At 49.2% G+C, this 24,238-nt stretch overlaps 1 protein-coding gene across 3 annotated transcripts in view; it reads right to left on the bottom strand.

The window, feature by feature from the left end:
- The window catches only part of DVL1 (dishevelled segment polarity protein 1), a 44,521-nt gene extending 26,573 nt beyond the window's left edge, over nucleotides 1-17,948 (bottom strand). For 2 of the 3 annotated variants that reach the window (XM_074218751.1, XM_074218752.1), the window contains exon 1: nucleotides 17,723-17,948. In XM_074218751.1, coding sequence (XP_074074852.1) covers nucleotides 17,723-17,892 — 170 coding nt within the window. In that variant the 5' untranslated portion in view covers nucleotides 17,893-17,948. Of the gene's footprint in view, nucleotides 1-4,088; nucleotides 4,980-17,722 lie in introns of those variants that run through there. The other variant, XM_074218753.1, reaches the window with a different exon arrangement.
- Nucleotides 17,949-24,238: the final 6,290 nt, after the last annotated feature.

Here is a 24,238-nt window from a genome sequence, read left to right as displayed (position 1 = left end):
CCAGGGGAGTTCAGAACAATTGGACTCAAGGGGGGCAGGGACAGGGAGGAGGAGGAAGCCAGGGGTATTTTTAGTGTTGGCAGGAGTAGTAGAGGGGGAGCAGGGGGAAAACCTCGGGGGGGGTGGGCCCCCAACTTGGCTGGGGTACAGCCTGGGAAAGGGGAGGCCACAACCCCAAGAGCAAGGGCAAAGGCTAGGGAGTCAAGGCCTAGCCCAGACACAATTTTCCATGGGTGTAACTTGGCCCCTGTATTCTGGGATGGGAGACCTGGGTGGAGAGTTGGACCCAGAAATCAAATCTCTTCCTGCAAATTTTAAACAGAGACCTGGGGCATTTCATTCAACTCAAGGAGCCTATAGGAAGCACCTACAGTGCTAGCTAGGCCCTGGGCTAGACCTGGGCACACAAAGACCCTTCCCCCCAAAAAAGCTTTCAATCTCTAGTCCTCCCATTTGCTGGGTTGGGGGTGGAGGGTAAATTAGGGTAAATTATTGGGGATCCTAAAGGCTTCTGGCTGCAGTAATAGAGTGAAGTCTTACAAAGTTAGGGCCTACTTTCTTTTTTTTTTTTTAAGTTTTTTGGCAAGGCAATGGGGTTAAGTGACTTGCCCAAGGCCACACAACTAGGTCATTATTAAGTGTCTGAGGCCAGTTCTAAACTCAGGTCCTCCTGACTCCAGGGCCAATGATCTATTCACTGTGCCACCTAGCTTGCCCCTAGAGCCTACTCTCCATGACCTTAGGGCCAAGTCTTTCATGCTAAAGATGGAGAACCAGATGCCTAAGGAGATAAAGGACTTACCCAGGGTCATAAGGCAACATGTAAGAGAATTCAGAATTTGAACTTGGGCTCCTGATGACTCTGTGCTCTGGGTTCTCCCCACCTGACCCTAACTTATTCCCTTTGCCAAGGGGGGCTTGAAGCAGCTCCATAGACCCTCTCTCAGAATAATGTTTTTAAATATACAAAATAAAACATACAGGAATACAAAAGGATCCTGAACATATTGAAATAGTTACTTTAAAAAATTTTAAGGAAACACTCAACAAGCCGTCAGATCCCAGGCCAGGAAGGCCTGCCATACACAGAGACTGACAGGTCCTAAGAGGTTGGGGAGAGTAGAGGCAACATTCAGGGGGACAGCATGTGCAAAGGTGTGGAGGTGGGAGATGTCAGGTTCTTCTAAGGGAATAGGAAGGAAGCCACTAAGGAATACATGAGGAGGATTGGTCTATAATCAGTCTGAAGGGTTGAAAATGCTACAGAAGGAACTGGAAGCAACAGGGAGCCCCCGAAAGTTCTAGAGCGGGGGGGGGGGCTTAAGGAAAATCAGACTTGGCTAGGTCAAGGCTGGTGGAAGAGAGGGGGAGGCTGGAGGCACAATCAGAGGCTTTGGCACCGAACCAAGGACTTTCCAAGGGCAGGGCCCCGATTTCTGGAGAAAAGAGCAGTTGTACTGTGAGGGGGCGCATCAGTCTCTGCCCACGGGTGTCCTCCTGTGACGAGGTGCTGACGTGTGTGTAGGAGTCTGTTTGTGAGAGCCATTGTGCTCCCTTACACAATTCCTCCTCTCCCCACAATAGGACTGTGCCTTCCCACTGGCACACATTGATGGCAGTAATCCTGGGCATTGGGCCTCAGGACGGGCTCCGCAAGCTGAAATAGAATACCTGTACCACCAGCCCTCCTCACCTCAAGCAGCAGCACCCCAGTGATACGCCCAAGGACCCCGCATCCAGGGTGCTGGGGACTGGCTCCTCACCTCTCTGCTCTCCCAGGGTCAGGAGCTGGCCTCCTGGGTCTCCTTATTTACAGTTAAGAAAATACAGAATACCTCAGGACAGAAAGTTGGGTGACTGCCCCCCCCCCATCTCCCCTTCCTCATGGGCAGCTAGGTCAAATATTGTCATTTAGTTAGTTATTAGAGACAGGCTTGGAGACAGGAAGACTCAGCTCCCCAAGTTCAAATCCAACTTCAGACCCTTACTAGCTGGATGACCTTGGGCAAGTCACTTGATCCTGCTTGCCTCGGTTTCCTCATCTGTAAAATGAGCTGGAGAACCACTGGTTGGGTGATCCTAGGTAAGTCACTTCACACTGTTTACCTCAGTTTTCTCATCTTTAAAATGAACTAGAGAAGAAAATGGAAAATTATTAGCTGTGTGATCCTGGGCAAGTCACTTGACCCTGTTTGTCTCAGTTTTCCTCATCTATAAAATGATCTGGAAAAAGAAATGGCAACCACCTGGTGGGTGACCCTGGGCCAGTCATTTGACCCTGTTGGTCTCAGTTTCCTTATCTGTAAAAGAAACTGGAAAACCACTTGCTGGATGACCCTGGAAAAGTTACTTGACCTCAGTTTCCTCATCTGTACAATGAGTTGCAGAAGGAAATGGCAAACCACTCCTGTATCTTTGCCAAGAAAATCCCAAATGGGCTAACAGAATCAGACAGGACTGAAACTGACTGGACAACAACAACGACGACGCACCTCTCAAGTCAGTCTCCTCTCCATCCCCACAACTGCCCTCCAGTTCAGCCCCATCGCCTCACATCTGCACTATCGCCACAGCCTCCTCATTGACCTCCTTGCCTTCAGTCAATCCTTCCAGTCTCCAATCTCTCCTCCATGAAGCTCTGTCAAATTTTCCTGAAATAAGAGTCTGACAATGCCACTGCCCTGCTCCTCGGTCTCCAGTGGTTCCCCATTACCTCTGGCGTCAGGCATAGACTCCGGTCTGGCCCTTCACTACTGACCTCTCTAGGTTTTTGGCATAAGGCCCAGCCAAACAGGTGCCCTTGCTATCCCTCCCACAAGACACCTATTGCCCATCTCTCACCAGAAGGTAAATTAAGTTAAATTATTGGGGATCCTAAGGGAAAGGCCTCTGGCTACAGTAATAGAGTGAATCCTTACAGTGTTGGTGGCTTACAGGGGGCTCAGCAGCCAGAGCACTAGACCTAGAATCAGGAAGACTTGAGTTCAAATTCAATCTCAGACGGCACTAGGTGTAGGACCCTAAGCAAGTCACTTAATCCCAGCGGCCTCCAAAAGAAAAAAAAAGAGGGCTCACAATGTAATGGCAGAGACAACATGCAAAAAAACTACATACCAATAAAATATAGACAGAAGCCCCCCCCCCCAAAATAACTAGCCCAAGGAAGTCAATTTAGCTCTAAGGGGGATTGGGAAAGGCTTCTGTGGGAATTTAGCTAGGACTTGAAGAAAGGCAGGAGGCAGGATTTAAGGAGGGAGAGCTCTTTCAGGACTGGGGACAGCCTGGGGAAATGTCCAGAGGTGGGAAATGGAGCGTCTTGTTTGAGGAACAGGCGAAGAGCAGTGTCAATGGATCAAAGAATTGGGAGGGGGGGAGTTGTAGGGGACTAGAGAACTGGAAATGTGGGGAAACAGGTTAGGAAGGTTTAGGGAGCCACCAGTTCACAGAGTAGGGGCGGAGACATGGTTAGACCTGACCTTTAAGAAGATCCCTTTGTTGACTTTTTCTGTCCCCTAGCTATTGCCTTCCCCCACCTATTCCCAAATTACTTGGGTTGTGTGGACTTTTCTGGGTCCTTAGTTTCTCCCCTGAGGGCAGAGATGGTCTCATTTTCACATATGTGTCCCCAAGCAAAGCTTACTGATGCATTGATTCAGAATCCTGTTCTGCCTCTTGGAACACATCTCTTCCTCCTTCAGGGACAATGGCTCCTCCTGCCTTGCCACCATCATGAGAGCTTCCCCCCACCCCAGCCCACTCCACCTTCAGACCCTGAGTTTGGGGAGCGGGACACCCAGGCCAGCAGCCTGTCCTCAGCACTGCAGAGCTCCCTCCTCCAGGGCCCTGAAAGCCAACCGTCCAACAGGTTCTTCAAGCCCAAACCACAACCTATTTCCCAACTCCCCTCCCCCTCCACTGCTGCCACCAGCACGACAGCCCTAATCTCTTCACACTGCTTGCCTCACAGCCAAGCCAGGGACTGCCCAGAGGCAGGAGACTGGACAAGTTGACCCTTAAGATTTTTCCCCCTCTACCACCAGAGTAATGGAGCAGGGAAGGACAGCTGTGATTGGCAAGTTCAACCATACCTGACCCAGAAACCTCCTGGGAGGGCCAGGGACATTCCAGTGCACCTTTGCCCAGTCTGATGTGCCTCTCTGGACACCAAGCAGAAAAAGTCTGATCCCTGTTGCTGAAGGCAGACCTCAGATTGGCATCTATGGGCCGAGGGGATCTGTAGTGGTGGAAGGGATCATGAAAGCCACAGCTAACTACATCTTGAGCTTGGCATACCTTACTGTCCCCTTCCATCCAGGTAGCAGGGTGAACAGAGGACTGAGCCTGGAGTCATGAAGACCTGAGTTCAAATCTAGCCCTCAATAGGTGAATGACCTTGGTAGAGTCATTTAAGCTCTGGCTATCTTGGTGTCCCCATGGGGAACACTTGCCTCCCAGGACTGTAGAGAGGACCAAACACGATCATACTTGTACACCTAGCACAATGTCTGGCAGAGGGCAGGTTCTTTTCTATGCCCATTACCCAGACTTTCCACCCAGATCTCTAGGCAACTGCTTCCAGGCTGTCTCAGCCCAGAGCTGGAGGCCCAGGTGTGAGAAGGGCCTCAGGGCTGGGCTCAGACTCCAGTGAGAGGCTGTGGCCAAGGCGGAGCCCAGAGTGGGCATGGCCCTGGGTGGGGCATGGTCCCAGAGTGGGCAGGGCCAAGGGGAAAGTCACCTACAGCTAGTGACAGTGGGGGTGGTTATTTAGGTCTGGAGAGGTCAAAAAGGGGCTAAAAAGGGGAATGTAGCCCTCCATCCCCCTCAGATTCCCTCTTAGCACAAGGGGTCCCTTTAAAGTATCAAAGCAGGTATCCAGAGGTAAACCTCCCTCTTCTCTCCCCTCTCCCCTTCTCCACGCTCATGACTCACCCAAAGCCTTCAAGACCCAACAGCTCCCAAATGACTCAGGGAGGGAAGGAAACATGGGGGGGGGGGTGCAGTGGGGGGGGGGGGGAGAAGGAAAGGATGAGGGATGAAACCTAGCTGGATGAGGAGGGGTCAAGTTAAAGACCTGGAATAAGGAAGACCTGAGTTCATGACCCTTGGAGAGCCACTCAGCCTCAGTTTCCTCACCTGTAAAAAGAGGATAGGGTTGTCTCATAGGGTTGATGTAAGAATTAAATGACAGTAAATGGAAAGCAAACTTTAAAGCACCATTTAAATACTAGCTAAGAAAAAGGGGTCCTGGAGTTTTTAACTGCTCCCCCATCCCCTATAGAAACAAGAGGAGGTGACCTAAGGCCCCATGCCAGCATGTCCATTCTTTTTTTTTAAAGGTTTTTGCATGGCAATGGGGTTAAGTGGCTTGCCCAAGGTCACACAGCTAGGTTATTATTAAGTGTCTGAGGCCAGATTTGAACTCAGGTCCTCCTGACTCCAGGGCCAGTGCTCTATCCACTGTACCACCTAGCCACTGCCATGTCCATTCTTGAACACACACACTCAGCCTCCCTGAGGGCCCAGTCTCTTCCAATGGGACCTCAGTTTCTCTATCTAGAACATAGAGAGGAGTCCCAATAACCACCTTGGTCCAGAACCTAGAGAACACACAGAAAATGTCTGCTGGGTGAACTATCTGTGGAGCCCCAAGGTTTGGGTTCCCTGGCCCTGGAAAAGGGCGGCTTCTCCATCTGGGCAGTCATCTTGGGAGGCCAATGGAAGGGGAGAGGCAGGAAGGCTACTCACCTCATTACCCTGAATCTAGGAGACTCATCACCTCCAGATTTCCTTTGTCCTCCCATTTTTGTCTCTGCCTCTCTCCCTTTCTTTTTCTCTTTCTCTCCTCCTCCTCCTCCTCCTCTTCTCTCTCTTCCTCCTTCTGTTTCAGTCTCCACTATTCTATCTGTAATCTTCTATTATGTAATTCTCCCTCCTACCCCAGAATATAAACTCTCTGAGGGTAGGAATTACTTTGGCTTTCACTAAGTACAGGCTATTCTTCCCAGTCTACGAAGACCCTCCTCCTCCTCTCCATCTCCTTCAAGAGACCCTCCCAGATTCCCCTAGTTCCCCAGTAAATCACTTTACCTGTTATTATTCTGTATAGTTTGTTAAAGCAGAAGAAGACCCCTTGAGGGCAGGCAACATTTCCTTTTTGTTGGTGGTCCCAACTCCTTAGGCCCATGGAGTGAGGCCCTTCAGGGATACCAGGCTGGCCAAGTCCCTCCCCATCTCGAACTTCTCCTGCACTCTCCCTCAGCTCCCCAAGAGGAATAACAAAGTCCAGCCCAGTTCAGCCCAGCCCAGCTTGGCCTGGTCCAGTTCATCCCAGGCCCCACACAGGCCCCCTGCTCTGGTCTCTCTACCTCCTAACCCATCCAGGGCAGGAGAAGCTTTCAGGTCAACACAGACATGGAAAGTTGCTTTGCAGCCGGGCAGGAACCTCCAGCTCCTAAGGTTCCCACGGTAACTGAAGGCCATTCATGCTTCACCCTGTGAGGTCCTTAGCCCATTTTGGCCTGGCTCAGGCTCAGAAAGCCTCCCAAGGCCTCCTCCCTTCCCCCACAAAGCAGTGGGCTCCCCCTACCCTTTTGGCCCAGCCACCCTTCCAACCAGTCTTGCTTCCTGCTTGGAACATCCCCAGAGTAGAGTATACCCCCACCTCATGCCTCTAATGCTCATTCTAAAGGATATGGGATACTGGGCCTCAGTTTAACTCGTCTGCAAAGTAGAACAAATAGAGAGGCTGCCAGGGTGCTGGCCCTGGCCCTTGACAAATCTTGGCTGTGTGACCCTGGGCAAGTTACTTAAACTTTGTGTCCCAGAGAACTCTCTAAAATGAGAAATTGTAGGAAGCAGATGGCATCCTGCACTGGTAAAGGAAGTTTTCTCAAAGGGAGTATACCTTATACTAGAAATACTGAGTAAATCTCAGCTTCATCAAAAAAAAACAAAACAAAAAAAAAAAACAAAACCAAAATGGAACCAGAATTCCCTGATCCACTTGTAAGGACTGGCTGGAGGGGGTGGGGGGGAAGGGGCTGGAGAGGGTCCAGGTACCTATACCAAGGGATTTGGGACAGACCCATCATTAATTTAGAGCAAGAAAGGACCGTTTCCTAAAGCCTGTGAACTTCAAAGATTTTTTGGAAAATACGTTCATAATTGTATTTCAATAAAAATAAAATTGGTTTCCTTCACATTCCTGTAGATTTATTCTATGTATTCTATTATACTGAGGAGTCCATAGGTTTCCCCAAATGGGAGGGGGGGGATATGAATTACAGACATTATGAAAATCAAGAATCTCAGAAATTACTTAGCTCAACCCCTTTCACTTTACAAATAAGGAAATCGAGGAACAAAGATTAATTGATTTGTGCAAGGTGACTCAGAAGGTAAAAACCATATATACTGTTTTCTACAGAAACAGAGTAGAGACTCCTTGTAATCTCTGCTTCCCCCTCCAGTTGTGTCTCCCTCGAACTCACAGCAGGGGCTGGGGTCTGCTGGGCCAATGAGGGACCCTGGGCTCCAGCACAGGAAGGTTCATTACCTGGAGAGAGACCCAGGCCACACACACTCCATTCTCTGCAGGACCCAGGGAGGCAGGCATGGACCCAAGCAAAAGCAGAAAGAAATGGAGCGCTTCCTTACAAGGGTGATGACAAAGCGGGGAAACCCACCCATTCCTCAGAACTAAGCCTTACTTCCCTTTATATTAGGATCAGAGTCTAGATCCTACCTTTCTCTCTCTCTGTAATTAATCTCCTTTAGCTGGCAGGACTAATTATCAAGGAACATTAAGCCTCAGCAGACACACCCCCTACCCCCCAATTCCCTTACCCTGCTCCTGGCTCCCACAATGATGTACCTGCCCCCATAATTTCGCGACCAGGGAAATTCTTGGCGAGATCCAAAGCCCCACCTGATTAGGGGGTGTGTTTGGGGGGGCATCCAATTCAAAGCTCTGCCTAACCCTTGAACTCCACCCCCACAGATCCACCCCAAGGAGGAATTCACTCTCTCTGGTGCACTTGGGATATGAAGAGGCAAGACTCAGGGAGGAGGCCCCCTGAAAAAACCCTGAGATGGCCAAAGCGGGTGACCTTTTCCCCGCCTCAGACTTAGTTTGGCAGAAAGTCAGCACTTTAATAAAATGTTGGTGGACTTGACTCTCTCATATGAGCCTCTTCTAAAGAAAGGCGTCTAGCAACTCATTCACACCATGGCCTGAATGACTGAGGACCATCCTCAGGGGAAGGATCAAAGGTATCCACAGAGAGGATGAAGCATAAGGATGGAAATGTTGGCATCCACCAGGGGAGAGACCAAAGATGCCCAAAGATGGGGAGGGACATCCCTAAAGATTCCACAACTCAGTGTCTGGGGAAGCTTAGTCTTAAGGATATCAAAGCCAGTTCCTCATGGAAGGAAGCCTTTCCCCATGCCCCCTCCATTCATCCTCCTCATCTTGTAACACGTGGGTGTTTGCCCGAGGTCTTTCCCCATTCACAGGTTAGGGATTGCCTGTCTTTATCTTGAGCATTTGCCACAGCGCCTCACACATCCTATGCCAACCAATCCACAAATATTTATTAACTGTCTGAGAATACCAAAGGAGGTCAAAGTCAATCCCTGTCTTCAAGGAGCTTGCAATCTAACAGATGTGTGAGAAATACCTTACACTGAATGACTAGCTAAAGCTAGTTTCTTTGGGCAGAGTTTCTTTGAGGATCAGCAAGACTTGGACCTGGATTTGATTCAATTCTATAAGCATCCTCTTTGGGTCAAACATATCAAGACAAAACAGCCCCCACTTTAAGGGTCTCCAATACTCAGGGGTAGCCAGGAAGAGAGGAGTAGGGGCTATTCCCTATATAAAGATAAATGAATCTAAGGCTGGAAGTGAGGAGAAAGACAGCCTGCGGAGGAGCTAAATATGATACATGAAAGATTATATAGAAAAGGCTTATCCTGAGAACTAGCCTGGACCACAGTAACCAGAATCCTAGGTGACCGACCAGGAAAAGATTCTTGAGGGTCATCTATGCTTAGGGGCTAGATCCTTATGAGTCATCTGTTCTCCCCTTGTGTCCCTCCCCAATGGAGTAAAGGAGGACAGAAGATGGCTAATCAATTCAAGGGTATTCAGAGACAGTCTCAGGGAAGGTAAACAGGACTTCCAAGTAGGGACCTAGGGGCGGCTAGATGGTGCAGTGGATAAAGCACCGGCCCTGGAGTCAGGAGTACCTGATTTCAAATCTGCCCTCAGACATTTAATAATGACCTAACTGTGGGGCCTTGGGCAAGCCACTTAACTCCATTTGCCTTGCAAAAACCTAAAAAAACAAACAAATCAAGTAGGGACCTAAATGAACCCCAGTGAGAAAACCTGGGTATTCATTCATTATTTCATAGCAATTCATCTAAAAAAAAAACCTCAGTGTTAGTGGACAGCAAGGTCAAACCAAGTCAAAACTGTGACATGGTGATTAAAGAAAAAAAAAGTTAATAATACCATTGGTTGAGTTTGTTAAGAGAAACAGGGTCCCAGACTAGGGAAAGTGTTTTTCTGCCTTGATTAGAGGCAACCAGAGTGAGATGATCAGCTCTGGGTCCTACCTTTAAGAACTATTAAGAACAAAAGACTAGGGGGTGGCTAGGTGGAGCAGTGGATAGAGCACTGGCTCTGGAGTCAGGAGTACCTGGGTTCAAATCCAGTCTCAGACACTTAATAATGACCTAGCTGTGTGGCCTAGGGCAAGCCACTTAATCCCATTTGCCTTGCAAAAACCTAAAAAAAAAAAAAAAAAAAAAAAAAAAGACTATTCAAAGAAGGAGTAGGGGGGATGCTAATCCTGGGGCTGGGATTGGGGAGGGGTGTTAGGGGATGAAGGGGGAGTGGGAGGGTATCTGCCAGTCTTTGAAGGCTAGTAGAGCACCTGAGAGAGAGGGCACAGTACATAGTATATCAGGCCTGGAGTCTGGAAGACTCATTGCCTCTAGTTCAAATCTGGTCTCAGCTGTGTGACCCTGGACAAATCACTTCACCCCGTTGTCCTCAATTTCCTCATCTGTAAAATGAGCTGGAAAAGGAAATAGAAAGCCACTAGCGAAGTGACTCAGGGCAAAGCACTTAGCAGTGTTTGCCTCAGTTTGCTTGGAAAAGGAAATGGTAAACGACTTCAGTATCCCGGCCAAGAAAACCCAAAATGAGGTCATGAAGACTCAGGGCTGCCCTGCTTGGTCCCAGGCAGAAGAACTGGGAACACTGGATGGAAGTTGGAAAGTAGCAAATTTCGGCAAAGCTCTCCAACACTGACAGATCTCTTCAAAGGATAAGGAACTGCTTTGGGAAGTCTTTAACTGGGGTCCTCCTCCCTTTTGTCAGGTTGCTGAAGCCTATGGGGCCCCTTATTAGAATTATAATAAGTACATAAAATAAACTACACATAGGATTATAAAAGAAACCAATTAGAAATCAAATAGTTATCGAAATTAAAAAAGCAAAAACCAGATGAGGAGTGAAGCCCAACAATCACCTGTTAGGGAGCTCTCACTGGGAATCTTTGGGGGAGTGTAGGTTGCTGGGGTCTCTTCCAGTTCTGCTTCCATGGCCTGGGAGCCCTCCTCAGTGCTGACATTTCTGGATAGCGGCTCTTTTGTTCCCACAGGAAAGGATTTGTGCTTGAACTGAGCCAGCCACGCTCCTGACCCGCCCCGTCTCCCTCCAGTGCAAGCAGCCACAGGAGGTGGAGGGCAAAGGCCAGCACTGACCCAGGCTACCAACCCTTGCCTGGCTCCCCACAAGCCAAACATCCTGACCTTGGCCTCGTCAGCCTCTGCCTGTGGTCACTGGGTAAAGCAACCCCAAATCCAGAATCCAGGCAAACAGAGCCCCAAAGAGAAATAATTGCTCTATCCTCACCTTCCCCCCACCCCAGGTTCTACTGGCTCCACCCCCAAGGCCCAGGACATTTTGGATAGGTACAGGGAAAAAGGAATGATGGGGCGTGGATGGGGTGGCCACAATCCAGGCTGAAGGGACCTGAGTAATAAGAAACATAATAATTATTTTTAGGTTTTGCAGAGCTCTAGGGCAAGGCAAAAAACCCTGAATTAGAAAAAGCAGATATAGGACTAAAGGATAGTGTCCTAGGAAGAATTGGGTTCTCAATTTCCTGAAGGACATTCCTGACACATTCCTGGCTGCCTGAGGCTGAATGAGCCACTTTATCTCTCTCAGCCTCAGTTTCCTTATCTGCAAAACAAGAATGACAATAATAACAGCACTTCCTTCCCCGAGTTGTTGGAAAAATACAATTAGATAATATAATTCACCTTTATTTTTACTGTTCAGTCCTTTCAATGGTGTCTAGCTCTGTGACCCACTGGGGGTTTTCTTGGCAGAGATCCTGGAGTGGTTTGCCACTTCCTTCTCTAGATGAGGAAACTGAAAAAGGTTAAGTGACTTGCTCAGGGCCACAAAGTCTATGGTTTACCATTTCCTTCTCCAATTCATTTTATAGATGAGGAAACTGAGGCTAAGAGGGTGAAGTGCCTTGCCCAAGATCACCCAGCTAGGAAGTGTCTGAGGCTAGATCTGAATTCAGATCCTCCTGTCTCCAAGCCTGGGGCTCTATCCACTGAGCCACCCAGTCACATTTCCATATTGCCCCTTCTGGGTCATCCTGGTAGTTTGTTTCTTGCTTGCAGGGCGTTCCCAACAAGGAAATGCCTCCCACCAAAACCGGACCAGCACCTGCTCTGCAATTCAACCTTGGACCCCATGATCGTATGGAGGGCAGAGGAGGACAAAAGGTTTGAAGGAATCTGTCACCAGCCCTCACCACTGAGGGGCAAACAGACAGTACACAAACATCATAGCAGATGGACAGCTGAAAGCTGACTGTGCAACTGGTTTATCTGACTCCCTGCCCCACAGATTCCAGTCGGGCTCTGGCCAGAGCACGTCCCTTTGGCTAGCTCTTTCGGGGCAGGAGTACAGGTTAACCTGTCCTCTAATCCAATTCCCTCCCCCACCCTATCATTGCAAAAGACCAGGAATTTGATTGTAGTTCCTATAAGGGATCCCAGAATAATGGGAAAGAACCCCATATCTTGGCCAGAGAACCCCGGCTTAAACTCCTTCTCTGTAACTTACAAGCGGCATGACTCTGGCCTCAGCTTCCCTATTTCTAATTTCTTATGAGTCCTTAACCTAATTTTGTGTTCAGGACATAGATTGCTTCCCTGAATAATATTGTTAAATGCCTAAATCCATAAGCTTACAAAGAAAACTGATTAGATTGAAATAGTTAGCAAAATATATTAAAAAAAAACTCATGGCTCAAGGTTAAGAACCCTTGGAAGAGGTGAGCTCCCCCCACCCAGGTATAATTTACTGCTCTAATATTCTATGACGTTAGATGCTGCCATTATAATCAGAGAACACAAACATTTATTAATTAATTACTATATGGCTTAATCAATTGAGGTTGCAAAGAAAAAATGAAGCCCTTGGGCCCCAGGCAAGTCATTTCATGGCTCTCTGACTCAGTTTCCTCATCTGTAAAATGAAGGGCTTGGATTCCATGGCTTTTCTGTTTTGGCTCTATCAAAATCACTTCCTGCCCTCAAGAAGCTTTTAATCAAATATTAAGGAAATAGAGGTAGAGAAGGTAGGTGGTGCCAGAGGGCTTGGAAAGCTGTATGTGGAGTCAGGAACAACCTGAGTTCAAATCCAGCCTCAGACACTTACTAGTTGTGAAACCCTGGACAAGTCCCTTAACACTGTTGCCTCAGTTTCTTCATCTGGAGAAGGAAATGGCAAATCATTCCAGTATCTTTGCCCAGAAAACCCAAATGAGATGAAGAGTAGAGGACAACTGAACAACAAATTTGAAGAGGAAGAGAAGGAACTGGCAATAGAGAAGAGGGGAGAGAGAGGGAAGTTATCAAGAAAGGCATCCCTATGAAGATGCACCTGAGCTGAGCCCTAGCAGCAGTGAGCACCTTAATAAATGCTTCTCTGACTACTCTTAATGGCAGAGATGGAGAGAGGGACTATTCCCAGGACAGTGCAGGAGATACTAAACTCCAAAGCAGTTTGGCTAAAAAGGAGGAAAGCTGTATGAAGTGGAGCAGTGGAGAATATCTGAATAGACTGTGGAGGGCTTTAAATGCCAGGCCATTAAAGTATATATATTGATAATACAATAGGGAGCCACTGATGACTTTTGAGCAGGGGAGTAACCTGTTCAGACTTGAAATGATTTGTGGTAGCTATGCAAAAGACTTAACCCAGGTAGATGATGACAGCTGGATACCCTAAAGCCTCCACTGGTACCCTCACAAGAAACTGAGGGAGGCCCCCAGTGCTTTAGGTGGACCCCCAGGGGCAAACTAATGAGAAGACAAGGACAAGTAGATTTTGTTTGATCTGCATTGTCTGAAGAATTCTCCAAATCGATGGGATCAGAGATTCCCTGGAGTTTTTGAGTATATGAGGCTGGATTGGAGACTAGAAGCAGGGACACTAATTAGGATTCCTATCTTGTCAGAGCAAGGAGGGGACACAGAAAGCAGCTCGTCCAACAGGAGGGTAAAACAGAGGTCTAGAGAAGGGCAGGGATTGGGTCGGGTCACACATTAAATCTGAGGAAATCCAGAAAGAGAGCCCAAGTCTCTGACACCTAACCTGGTAATTCTTCCACCAGGAATGTATTTCTAATGGAAACAGGTGGAGGGATGGGAGGATTGCAGAGGTGGCAAGGAAGACCCTCAGTTTCCCTGGATCTACAGGTAGGAGAGCCCCCTAACTCCAAATCCAAGTCCCTTCTCCAAAAACTCTCCTTTCTAAAGCCCAGGACTAATTTTCAGGATGAGCTGAGAACTGAGAGACTAGGGAGGTAGGGGTGCTAAACCCAGCACACAAGCTCCCCACTGGAAAAGCAGAGATCCCCTAAAGCTCCAGGAAGGGAAGGAAGCAAAATCAAGATTGAAATCTGTGTTCTCCCACTCGATCCAGTCGTTTTTCCATTATCTAGAGGTGGTGACCAGAGAGAAGAGAAGGAGTGGAGATCCAGGCTGAGAAGGAGCCTCTGGCTGGCCCTTGGAATCAGCAGAAGGGAAAAGCCTGAAGGTTGGGGGGGAATGGGTCACCTGAGGTTGGAGTGTTCAAAGGCCTAACCAAGATCTGGGGAATGCAATCTTTTTGTGGCAGTCACCCCTTCTCCCTAGAGTTCTCCCAGTCTCAGAGCAAACCGAGGGCTTAACAGAACCTGCTACTATAAGCAATCAAGCAGAACAGAGACCAGCAAACTCCCCTCCAACAGAAACACACACACACACTTTCCACCCCCAACCCCCACTCTCAGAGATGGCAGGCCAGACAGAAAAGGCCAAGCCCAGTCTTTGCAAACATCCATGGAGCCTGGGTCATCAGAAGGTGGATGTGCCCAACCTAATCATTCACCAGATCCACCAATTCTTTTTTGTAACCCCAATCTTGAGTCTTGGGGGTCAAGGCCAGAGTACAAGATCCCAACCCCACAAAGGAGTTTCCAAAAGCCACTTCCAAAACCAGGCTGCAGTTTGCACAGAGATTGAGGGGGAGGGGGAAATCTTGACGCCCCTCCTCCAATGGCCAAGACTCATTTCAGTAGCAGAACATCCCAGCCAATAAAACCTGGAAGGAGGGGGCCCTCAGCGCTGTCCAGCAGAAGGAAACTTCTAATCTCACAGCTAAACAGATACCGGTGTCCTGGGTCTCCAGCCCAGGACCCAAAGAAAGGGACCTGGAGTTCTCTCTGTTTTGGGGGGGAAGGGAAGGAGGGAGAAGAAAAGGAAGGAAGGTCTCCAATCGATGGAAATTAGTTCTCAACCCTATGATGAAAGAGTTCCCTGCTGGGGGGAGCAGAAAGAGACCACAAAATTTACAGATGTGAGGATGACCTTGGGGGCCATCTGGCCCAGCCCCTTCATTTTGCAGATGAGGAAACTGACACCCAGAAAGGGGAAACAACTTACCCCAAATCATACAATTTGGAAGTGGAAGACATTCTCTCTCAGGTCCCTTCCAATCTTAACATTCTATAGTTGCTGATACAGCTCATAAAAAATCGAAGAATTCTATTTGGCTCCTGGGATTCAAATCCAGCCCTCCAGTCTCCAAAGCCAGCTCTTTTCTACTATATAACAGCGTGGCCAAATACACGGTCCCCAGGGCATCGGTTCAGAGTGAGGCCAGAAGCCTATTAAAATGTAATTGGGAAATAATTTTCAAAATAATCAAAAATACAATAGAACATAGATACTGTTAATATGGAGCTTTCAAGTCAAGTACTTTTCCTCAACAGAGATCCCCATTTTCTTTTTTTGGGGGGGAAGGCAATGGGGTTAAGTAACTTGCCCAAGGCCACACAGCTAGGTAATTATTAACTGTCTGAGGCTGCATTTGAACTCAGATACTCCTGACTCCAGGCCAGTGCTCTATCCACTGAGCCACCTAGCTGCCCCAGAGATCCCCATTTTCTACCAGAGTCTGACACCCATGGATTGGCACCTGTCTACCCCTCCCCCCATGCCTTGGCTCCCCAGTCCTTCCCAGAGAGGAGTTCAATGCCGCTCAGGTGGAAGTCTCAACTCCCCAAATCCTCACCAGAAGCAGGCAGCCCCATAGTTCAGGGCCAGAGGCAGCAGGCAACCATGTGGAGAACCAGGAAATGATTTTCAATGTCAAACTCAGAAAGTGACTGGTAAACAAGGGCAGAGGCAGTGGCCCTAGCAGTTCTAATCAATAGGAGAGAGGCCAACTAGTCAAGCCTAGAGGAGGGCCAGGGACAGTCTCAATCAGGCCTGGCCAGCAAAGAATCAGTCCCAGTAAAAGGCCCCTCACCTCTGACCCTAGAAGGGCCACCCTGGCTAACTGTCCCTCCTAAGAAAGCAGATTAGTAATTCTCCTTTCCTTTCCATCAGTGACAATAAGGTTAAGATAAGTAACAGGTTCCCAGCAGAGCCTGGGCTCCAGAGAATGGATCCTTAAATCCCAGGCAGCCGCTCTGGTGGGCAGCCACGGTGCTGACACCTAGAAACAGGGTCTGACCTCTCTCCCCCAGGAAGGATTCTGGGGAAGGAGAGGAGCAGTCCTGGTTTCAGCCGTGGCACAGTCCTAGCCCCCACTCATCAATCTGGATGCTGAAAGAAGACCCTGAGAAATGGAGGGAGTTGGGCCTTGTCTCTTAGGTTTGGGGGAAGGTGGAAGCTATTCCTCTGATATCTGAGAGATGGGGGGCAGGAATTGGTCTATATGGGAGTGTATAGTTGCCTCTACAGTGGTGCACTTCCCCCCCCCCCCAACTCTGGGTACCTCCCCAGCTGCTAGGGCCTTCTGGATGGGGCAGCCATGTTAGCTTCAGCAACCCAGCCTGGCCTTCTGGGACAGAGCCCCGGGTGCCCAGCCAGCCTGGATTCCGAGAGGGCAAAAAACCCTGCCAGGGCTGAACGGAGCCCATCTTCCCCCACCCACCGTCCACCAAGGCTGACGCTCCAACGGAGGAGGGAGGAAGGCAGATCTGGCCTTCTCCCCGCACTTAAATACTTCTATGCCCCTCCCTCCCAGGAACAGGGTGGCTTACTTCACCCCAGTCAATCTGTAGCACCCCGAACCCCAATGCCATGCACACACCAAGCTGAACAAACAACAGGAGAGGGCAAAAGGCCCCCAGCCAGAGGCTCCACCCTTCTGTCAGAGAACAGGTGCCCCAGGGTAGGGAGAGGTTTGGACCCTCCAAATCACCCCCTCCCGGAGACAGGAACAGGGCCAGGGCCAGGGCCAGAGACAAGGCCAGTGACAGAGACTGAAACAGAGACAGAGACAGGGCCAGGGCCAGGGCCAGAGACAGGGCCAGGGCCAGAGACAAAGCCAGTGACAGAGACTGAAGCAGAGACAGAGACAGGGCCAGGGCCAGAGACAAGGCCAGTGACAGAGACAGAAGCAGAGACAGGGCCAGGGCCAGGGCCAGAGACAAGGCCAGTGACAGAGACAGAAGCAGAGACAGAGACAGGGCCAGGGCCAGAGACAAGGCCAGTGACAGAGACAGAAGCAGAGACAGGGCCAGGGCCAGGGCCAGAGACAAGGCCAGTGACAGAGACAGAAGCAGAGACAGACAGGACCAGAGACAGGAACAGGGCCAGAGACAGGGCCAGGGCCAGGGCCAGAGACAAGGCCAGTGACAGAGACAGAAGCAGAGACAGGGCCAGGGCCAGGGCCAGAGACAAGGCCAGTGACAGAGACAGGGCCAGGGCCAGAGACAGGGCCAGGGCCAGAGCCAAGGCCAGTGACAGAGACTGAAGCAGAGACAGAGACAGGGCCAGGGCCAGAGACAAAGCTGGTGACAGAGACTGAAGCAGAGACAGAGACAGGGCCAGGGCCAGAGACAAGTCCAGTGACAGAGACAGAAGCAGAGACAGGGCCAGGGCCAGGGCCAGAGACAAGGCCAGTGACAGGGACTGAAGCAGAGACAGTTGCGACCAGAGACAGGCACAGGGCCAGACACGGCCGGAGCCGGCCAGGCGCAGGGGCAGAGAAAGGGACAGACAAGGCCAGAGCCGGAGCCGGAGCCAGCCCCGGGCACAGCCCGGGCCCGGCGGCCGAAACAAGGCCCGAGGCGGCGAGGCCCGCGCGGCGGCGGCACGGCCCCCCCGGGGCGCCACTGACCCGAAGTCCTGGTCCATGGACTTGAAGAAGAACTTGTAGCAGTGCGCCGGCCGGCTGCTGAGCACGCTCTTGAAGTCGGCCAGCGTGACCCGCTCGGGGGCCACGGGCAGCTTGACCAGGTAGGGCGTCTCCTCCTCGTCCATGTGGTAGATGATCTTGGTCTCCGCCATGGGGGGCGGCCCGGGGGGGGCCCGGGGCCGGGGCGCCGGGGGCACAGGCGGGGCGGGGGGCGGCTTCAGCGCGGGGCCCGGGGCCGGCCGCAGGGGGAGGCCGAGGCCGAGGGGCGGGCGGAGGCGGCGCGCCGGCTGCTGCCCCCCGCGCTGCCCCCGCGGCCGCCCATCCGCGCCCCGGCCCGGGCGCGCCGGGGGGGAGGGGGTGCGGGAGCCGGGGCCGCCCGCCCTGCGGCGGGGGGCGGGGGGGGGGACGGGCCGGGGTCCGGTGGAGCTCCGAAGGGCCGCGGCGGCGGGAGCCGGAGCCCGGGCGGGCCGCAGACAGGCGAGCGCCGAGCCCGGATCGGGGGGCCCCCCGCGCCCTGCGACGAGCGGCGTGAGTAATGCGGCCGCCCCGCCCGGCCAGGCCCGGCCCCCTGCCCCCGGGCCCCCCCCCCCCGCCTCCCCGCCGGCCTCCGCCCGGCGCCCCTCCCTCCGGGACGCCCCCTCCCCGCCCCGAGCCTCCGCGCCCGGCCCAGTCCCAGCGCTCGGCCCCCGCCCGCCGCCGCGCCGGCCCCGCCTCCCGCCCCCTCGCGACGTCTCTGCGCGTGGCTCGGGGCCGAGTTAAAGGGACCGCAGCCCCGGCGCCCCCCGCCGTCCCCTCGCCAGCCCAGGGTGGCTGGGTCCCCCCCCCCCCCGTCCCGATCTCAGGCCCCGCGGCCCCGAATCTGGGCAGGGTCCCGCGTGGGAGGAGCCGGCGGGGGGCTGGCCCCCTCCCCCAGTCCGTGTGCCCCCCCCACGGCGGCTCTGCTTCTCAGCTTCCGTAGGGCGCTCGCTCCTGACTCAGTAGCTCTGAATCTCTGGGCCATCTCTGGGGAGGGGGTGGGGGGGCTCTGGATCCTTCTCGGACTTATTCTGTGTCTCTGAGTAACTCCAGCTCCAGGCTCTTTATCTCTCATTGTCTCTATTTCTATCTCTGTCTCTGTCTCTGCGGGTCTCTCTGAATCTTTCTCTAACTCCAGCTCCAGGCTCTTTATCTCTCATTGTCTCTGTCTCTCTGTGCTTTCTGTCTCTGTCTCTATAGGTCTCTGAATCTCTTTCTGGCTGTTTCAATCATTCTATGTCTCTAGTTCCAGGCTCTTTATCTCTCATTGTCTCTATTTCTATCTCTTCTCTGTCTCTGTGGGTCTTTCTGAATCTTTCTCTAACTCCAGCTCCAGGCTCTTTATCTCTCATTGTCTCTATTTCTATCTCTGTCTCTGTCTCTGCGGGTCTCTCTGAATCTTTCTCTGACTAACTCCAGCTCCAGGCTCTTTATCTCTCATTGTCTCTCTTTTTATCTCTGTCTCGGTAGAGGTGCTTCTTTCTGAATCTTTTTCTCTGTATCATTTTATATCTCTGAGTAACTCCAGCTCCAGGCTCTTTATCTCTCATTATCTCTCTCTCCGTGCCTTTCTGTCTCTGTCTCTGTCTCTATGGGTCTCTCTGAATCTTTAACGGACTGTTTCATTCATTCTGTGTCTCCTTAACTCCAGCTCCCGGCTCTTTATCTCTCATTATCTCTCTCTCCATGCCTTTCTGTCTCTGTCTCTATGGGTCTCTCTGAATCTTTTCCTGGCTGTTTCATTCATTCTGTGTCTCTGTAACTCCAGCTCCGGGCTCTTTATCTCTCATTGTCTCCATTTCTGTTCCTGTCTGTCTCGTCTCTATCTCGGTCTGGAGGTGTGCCTGTCTTTGGCTGGGGTGTCTCAACAATAGATCTCCCCCTGCTGCCTTCCAAAGCCATTTTCAATGGTGCCCAACTCTCTGTGACCTCATTTGGGGTTTTCTTGACTGTATGATGTCACCCAGATCATGATATTTGTCCTTCATTTTCTTTTTTTTCTTTTTTGCAAGGCAAATGGGGTTAAGTGGCTTGCCCAAGGCCACACTGCTAGGTCATTATTAAGTGTCAGAGGCCGGATTTGAACCCAGGTACTCCTGACTTCAGGGCCGGTGCTTTATCCACTGCACCACCTAGCCGCCCCTGTCCTTCATTTTCAAAGAAGACCAGAAGATCAGGAGGTGATGCCATGACCAGCATGTGAATTGGATTTGAGTGAGAGGGGGCTGTGCTAAGTCACCAGCTTCACTTTCTCCTCCAGGGCCATCTGGGTCCAGTGACTGGAGATGGCCCTGGATACAAGGCAATCAGGGTTAAGTGATTTGCCCAAGGTCACACAGCTAGAAAGTGTCAAGTGTCTGAGGCTAGATTCAAACTCTTGTCTTCCTGACTCCAAGTCAGTGAGTGCTGTATCCATTGTGCCACCTAGTCAGCCAGAAGAGGCCTGGAATACACCTGTATGGGATATAGAGTTCAGTTTCATTGTTGTTCAGTCATGTCTGACTTTCTTTCTAGATCCTCCTTGGCTTTTTCTTGCAAAGATACTGCTGTGATTTGCCATTTCCAGCTCCAGCTTATTTTATAGATGAGGAAACTGAGGCAGTCAAGGGGAAGCAACTTGTCCAGAGTTACCCAGCTAGCGTATATCTGAGGGCAGATTTCAACTCAGTAAGATGAGTCTCCCTGACTTCGGGCCAGAGATTCTACCCAACAAGCACCTTGCTGTCCCCTCAATCTCTGACTTGTCCTCCATAGGCCCCAGGAGACAACCCGGTTCCCCTATCAGACACTTACAGCCCAGCAAAGGAGGTGACCTCTGATATCCCTTGCATCCCAAACACAGAATGGGGGCTGATAATATTGTTACCGATTGGTAACTGATTCTACGTATCTGTCCTCTGGCCTATGACTTGTTCTCTGTCTCTGTTCTCTCCCCTCTATTTGGCTCTCCCAGAAACCAGAGCAGGAAAGTTTAGCATTCTGGTCATTATTTGATCAGCATTCATAGGGTTTGGTTTTTTGTTTTTGTTTTTGTTTTTTTTGGCTCTGGCCTAGATAGCCAGGTGACACTATGGACCTAGACTCAGAAACTATGAGTTCAATTTTAACTTCAGACACTTATTCAATAAGTGACTGTAGGCAAGTCATTTAAACCCTGCCTGCCACAGTTTCCTCAGCTATAAGTATAATAATAATAACACCCGTCTTACTGGGTTGTTGTAAAGATCAAATGGGATACTATTTGTAATACTGTGATATCTGTAATAGTATTTGTAGCACGGTGCCCGAGTATAATAGATCTTTAAATAAAAGATTGTTCCTTCCCTCTTATTGTCTTCCAGTGATATAAGACAGGCAAGTTTGGCATTGGTGTGGATCCTCCTGGTCCCCCGTATCTGGAATTCACTCCTTCCTCATCTCCCTCTGCCTCTCTTCAAATAATGACTCAGAGACAATCCTGTATAGGAGACCTTTCTTTGTCCTTTATCCTTCTAATTATTAGTCACCCAGTCATTCTTCCCTTTAATAAAACATAATTTGAGGAATGACTAAACAAGTTCTGGCATAGGGTTGTGATGGAATATTCTCGCGCTGTAAAAAATAGGGGAAGGAAGGTAGTGGTACAGTGGGTAGAGTACCAGCCGTGGAGTCAGGAGGGCCTGTGTTCAAATGTGACCTCAGACACAAGATATTTCCTAGCTGTGTGACCTTGGGCAAGTCACTTAACCCTATTGCCTTGCAAAAACAACTAAAAAAACATAATAAGGGGGAGAAACCTGGGAAGATTTATATGAACTCAAGCAAAGTGAAGTGAGGAGAACCAGAAGAACATTGTACACAGTAACAGCAACATTGTAGCAATGATCACACTGACAGACTTGGCTCCTCTGTTCAAGAGAATGACCCAAGATTATTCTAAGGACGCGTGGGGACGCGTGGAAAATGTTCTCCACCTTCAGAGAGAGAAATGGTGAAACCTGTATACATATTGAAGTGTGCGTTTTTCACTTTTAAATTTTTTCTTGCTTTTATGTGGGGATGGTATCATGGCTAATGTGAAAATAATTTTACATTATTTCATATGTACAATGATATCTTATTTCTTGCCTTCTCAATGGGTGGGGATGGGAGGAAATTTGATGTTGAAAATTATAGAAAAAATAGCTATAAATGTATATATACAAATGTATGTGTATATATATTTACTTCATGAATATGTATATGATATATATATATCATAATATATATCAATGTAAGGTTTACCTGTTATATCATTTTACCCTCGCAACAACCCTGGGAGACAGGTGCTATTATTTTTTTTTTAGTTTTTTATTTATTTAAGGCAGTGGGATTAAGTGATTTGCCCAAGGTCACACAGCTAGGCAGTTAATAAGTGTCTGAGTTCGAGTTTGAATTCAGGTCCTCCTGACTCCAGGGCTGGTGCTCTATCCACTGCGCCACCTAGCCGCCCCACTACTGGTACTTCTAATACTACTATTATTACTCCTCCTCCTCCTACTCTTACACCTCTGCTGCTATTAGTACTACTACTACTTTTATTACTGCTACTGTTGCTACTACTACTACTACTATTGTTGCTGCTGATGCTGCTATTAGCATTTAACTCAGGAAGTTTCTTAACTTCTCATGGTCTCTAGAACTATAACACAAAGAGAAAATATTGACCTGCATTGGCAGAAAAAAGGTTTCTCTTCTGAGATATCTCTATCCCAGTGAAATCACAGTCCTGTCCCCAACTCTATTTATTTCACATATATATATGTATATATGTATGTATGTATGTATGTATGTATGTATGTATGTATATACCTCACAACAATCCTGAGAAGTAGGGAAGGCTATTATTTTTCCAATTTACATATAGAAACCTGAGGATGAGAAGTTAATTGGATTGCCCATGGTTATATAGCTAGAAAGATTCTATCTAAGGTTTTCCTGACTTTGGTCAAACTGTGCCTTAACCTTACTTAGCAAAGGTGGGGAACTGTGGGTACAGATCACTGCATATGATATCAAACTTTTTCAGTGGGTTTGGTGATTAGTTTCACTATATTAATCATTTCTCTTTTTTATTTTTTGTTATAAGGCAGAGATTCTTGGGAAGAGGGAGAAAGGCTATATTGGAAAGCATACATGATTGAAAAAACAAAAGATATCAATAAAAATTATTGTTAAAAGATAAACCACATTCTACAACTTTATTGATTCTTTGTGTTAATTTATGTGCATGCATGTTGTGTATCTCAGTAGAATGTAAACTCCTTGTGGGCAGGAACTCTGCCACTTTTTATGAATGTTAGAATTGCATGGGTCATAGAGAAGTTAAGTGATTTGCCTGTGATCCCACCACCAGTATCAGAGAAAGAACTCCCACCCAAGTCTTCCTGCCTTTAGAGCAGGTCTGTGTTTCATGGAGATTGAGTTTTATATTAAATAGGTTTAAATTTTGGTTTCTCCATTTCCAGGTTTCTTTTATGAGTGATTATTAAGTATGGCAGCTAGGTGGCATAATGGATACAGCACCAACTCTGAAATCAGGAGAACCTTAGTTCAAATCTGCCTCAGAAACTTGACCCTTACTAGCTGTGTGACCTTGGGCAAGTCACTTCACCCTGGTTGCCTCACATCCAGGGCCATCTCCAGTTATAATGATACATGTCTGGCCACTGGACTGGAGAACTTCAGAGGAGAAAGTGAGGCTGATGGTTTAGCATAGCACTTCCCCCCCCCAAAAAAAAATTTAAATCTAATTCATGTGAAGGTCATGGCACTACCTCCCTGATGTCATGGTCTTCTTCCAGAACGAAGGACAAACACAAACAAACAACAACCAAACAAAACACACACACACACATACACAACTTCAAGACTGTGTGGTATTGGTATAGATATTAGTCCTCCCCTAGAAATTTTGTCATTTTCAGGCATATCTGACTGACTGTGACACCATTTGAGATTTTCTTACCTGGAGTGGCTTGTCATTTCCTTCTCCAACTCATTTTACAGTTGAGGAAACCAAGGCAAACAGAGTAAGTGACTTGCCCAAGGTCACACAGCTAGTAAGTGACTGAAGTCAGATTTGAACTCAGGAAGCTGAGTCTTTCTGATTTCAAGCCTGATATTCTATCCACTTCACCACCACTTATTCTCAGAGAATAGCATGGGCAAAAAATTCATCTCTCTGTGTGTTGACCAATCTCCCCATACCTGCACCCCAAAGTCCTAATTTAGCTCAACTAGTTCTGCACTAAAAGACCCTTAGAAATCATCCCTGAGCTGTCCTGGAAGTTCTCCCAGCTTGCCAGGGCTTCCTAGAGTCCCTACTCCATTGACATAGCCTTGAAAAATACAGAGTTCCTAACGTTCCAGGTGAGGGCTCAGGAGAGGACAGTGGCAGAAGAATCCCAAAGCAAACTAAATCGAGATTTATTGCAGTGCTGGTTGGATTTTCATTGTGTCTCT

The sequence above is a fragment of the Macrotis lagotis genome, chromosome 1, assembly GCF_037893015.1.
Source record: "Macrotis lagotis isolate mMagLag1 chromosome 1, bilby.v1.9.chrom.fasta, whole genome shotgun sequence".
NCBI classification, from domain to species: Eukaryota; Metazoa; Chordata; class Mammalia; order Peramelemorphia; family Peramelidae; genus Macrotis; species Macrotis lagotis.
Note: the sequence above shows the minus strand (reverse complement) of the source record. Positions and strands in the feature narration are given on the sequence as shown.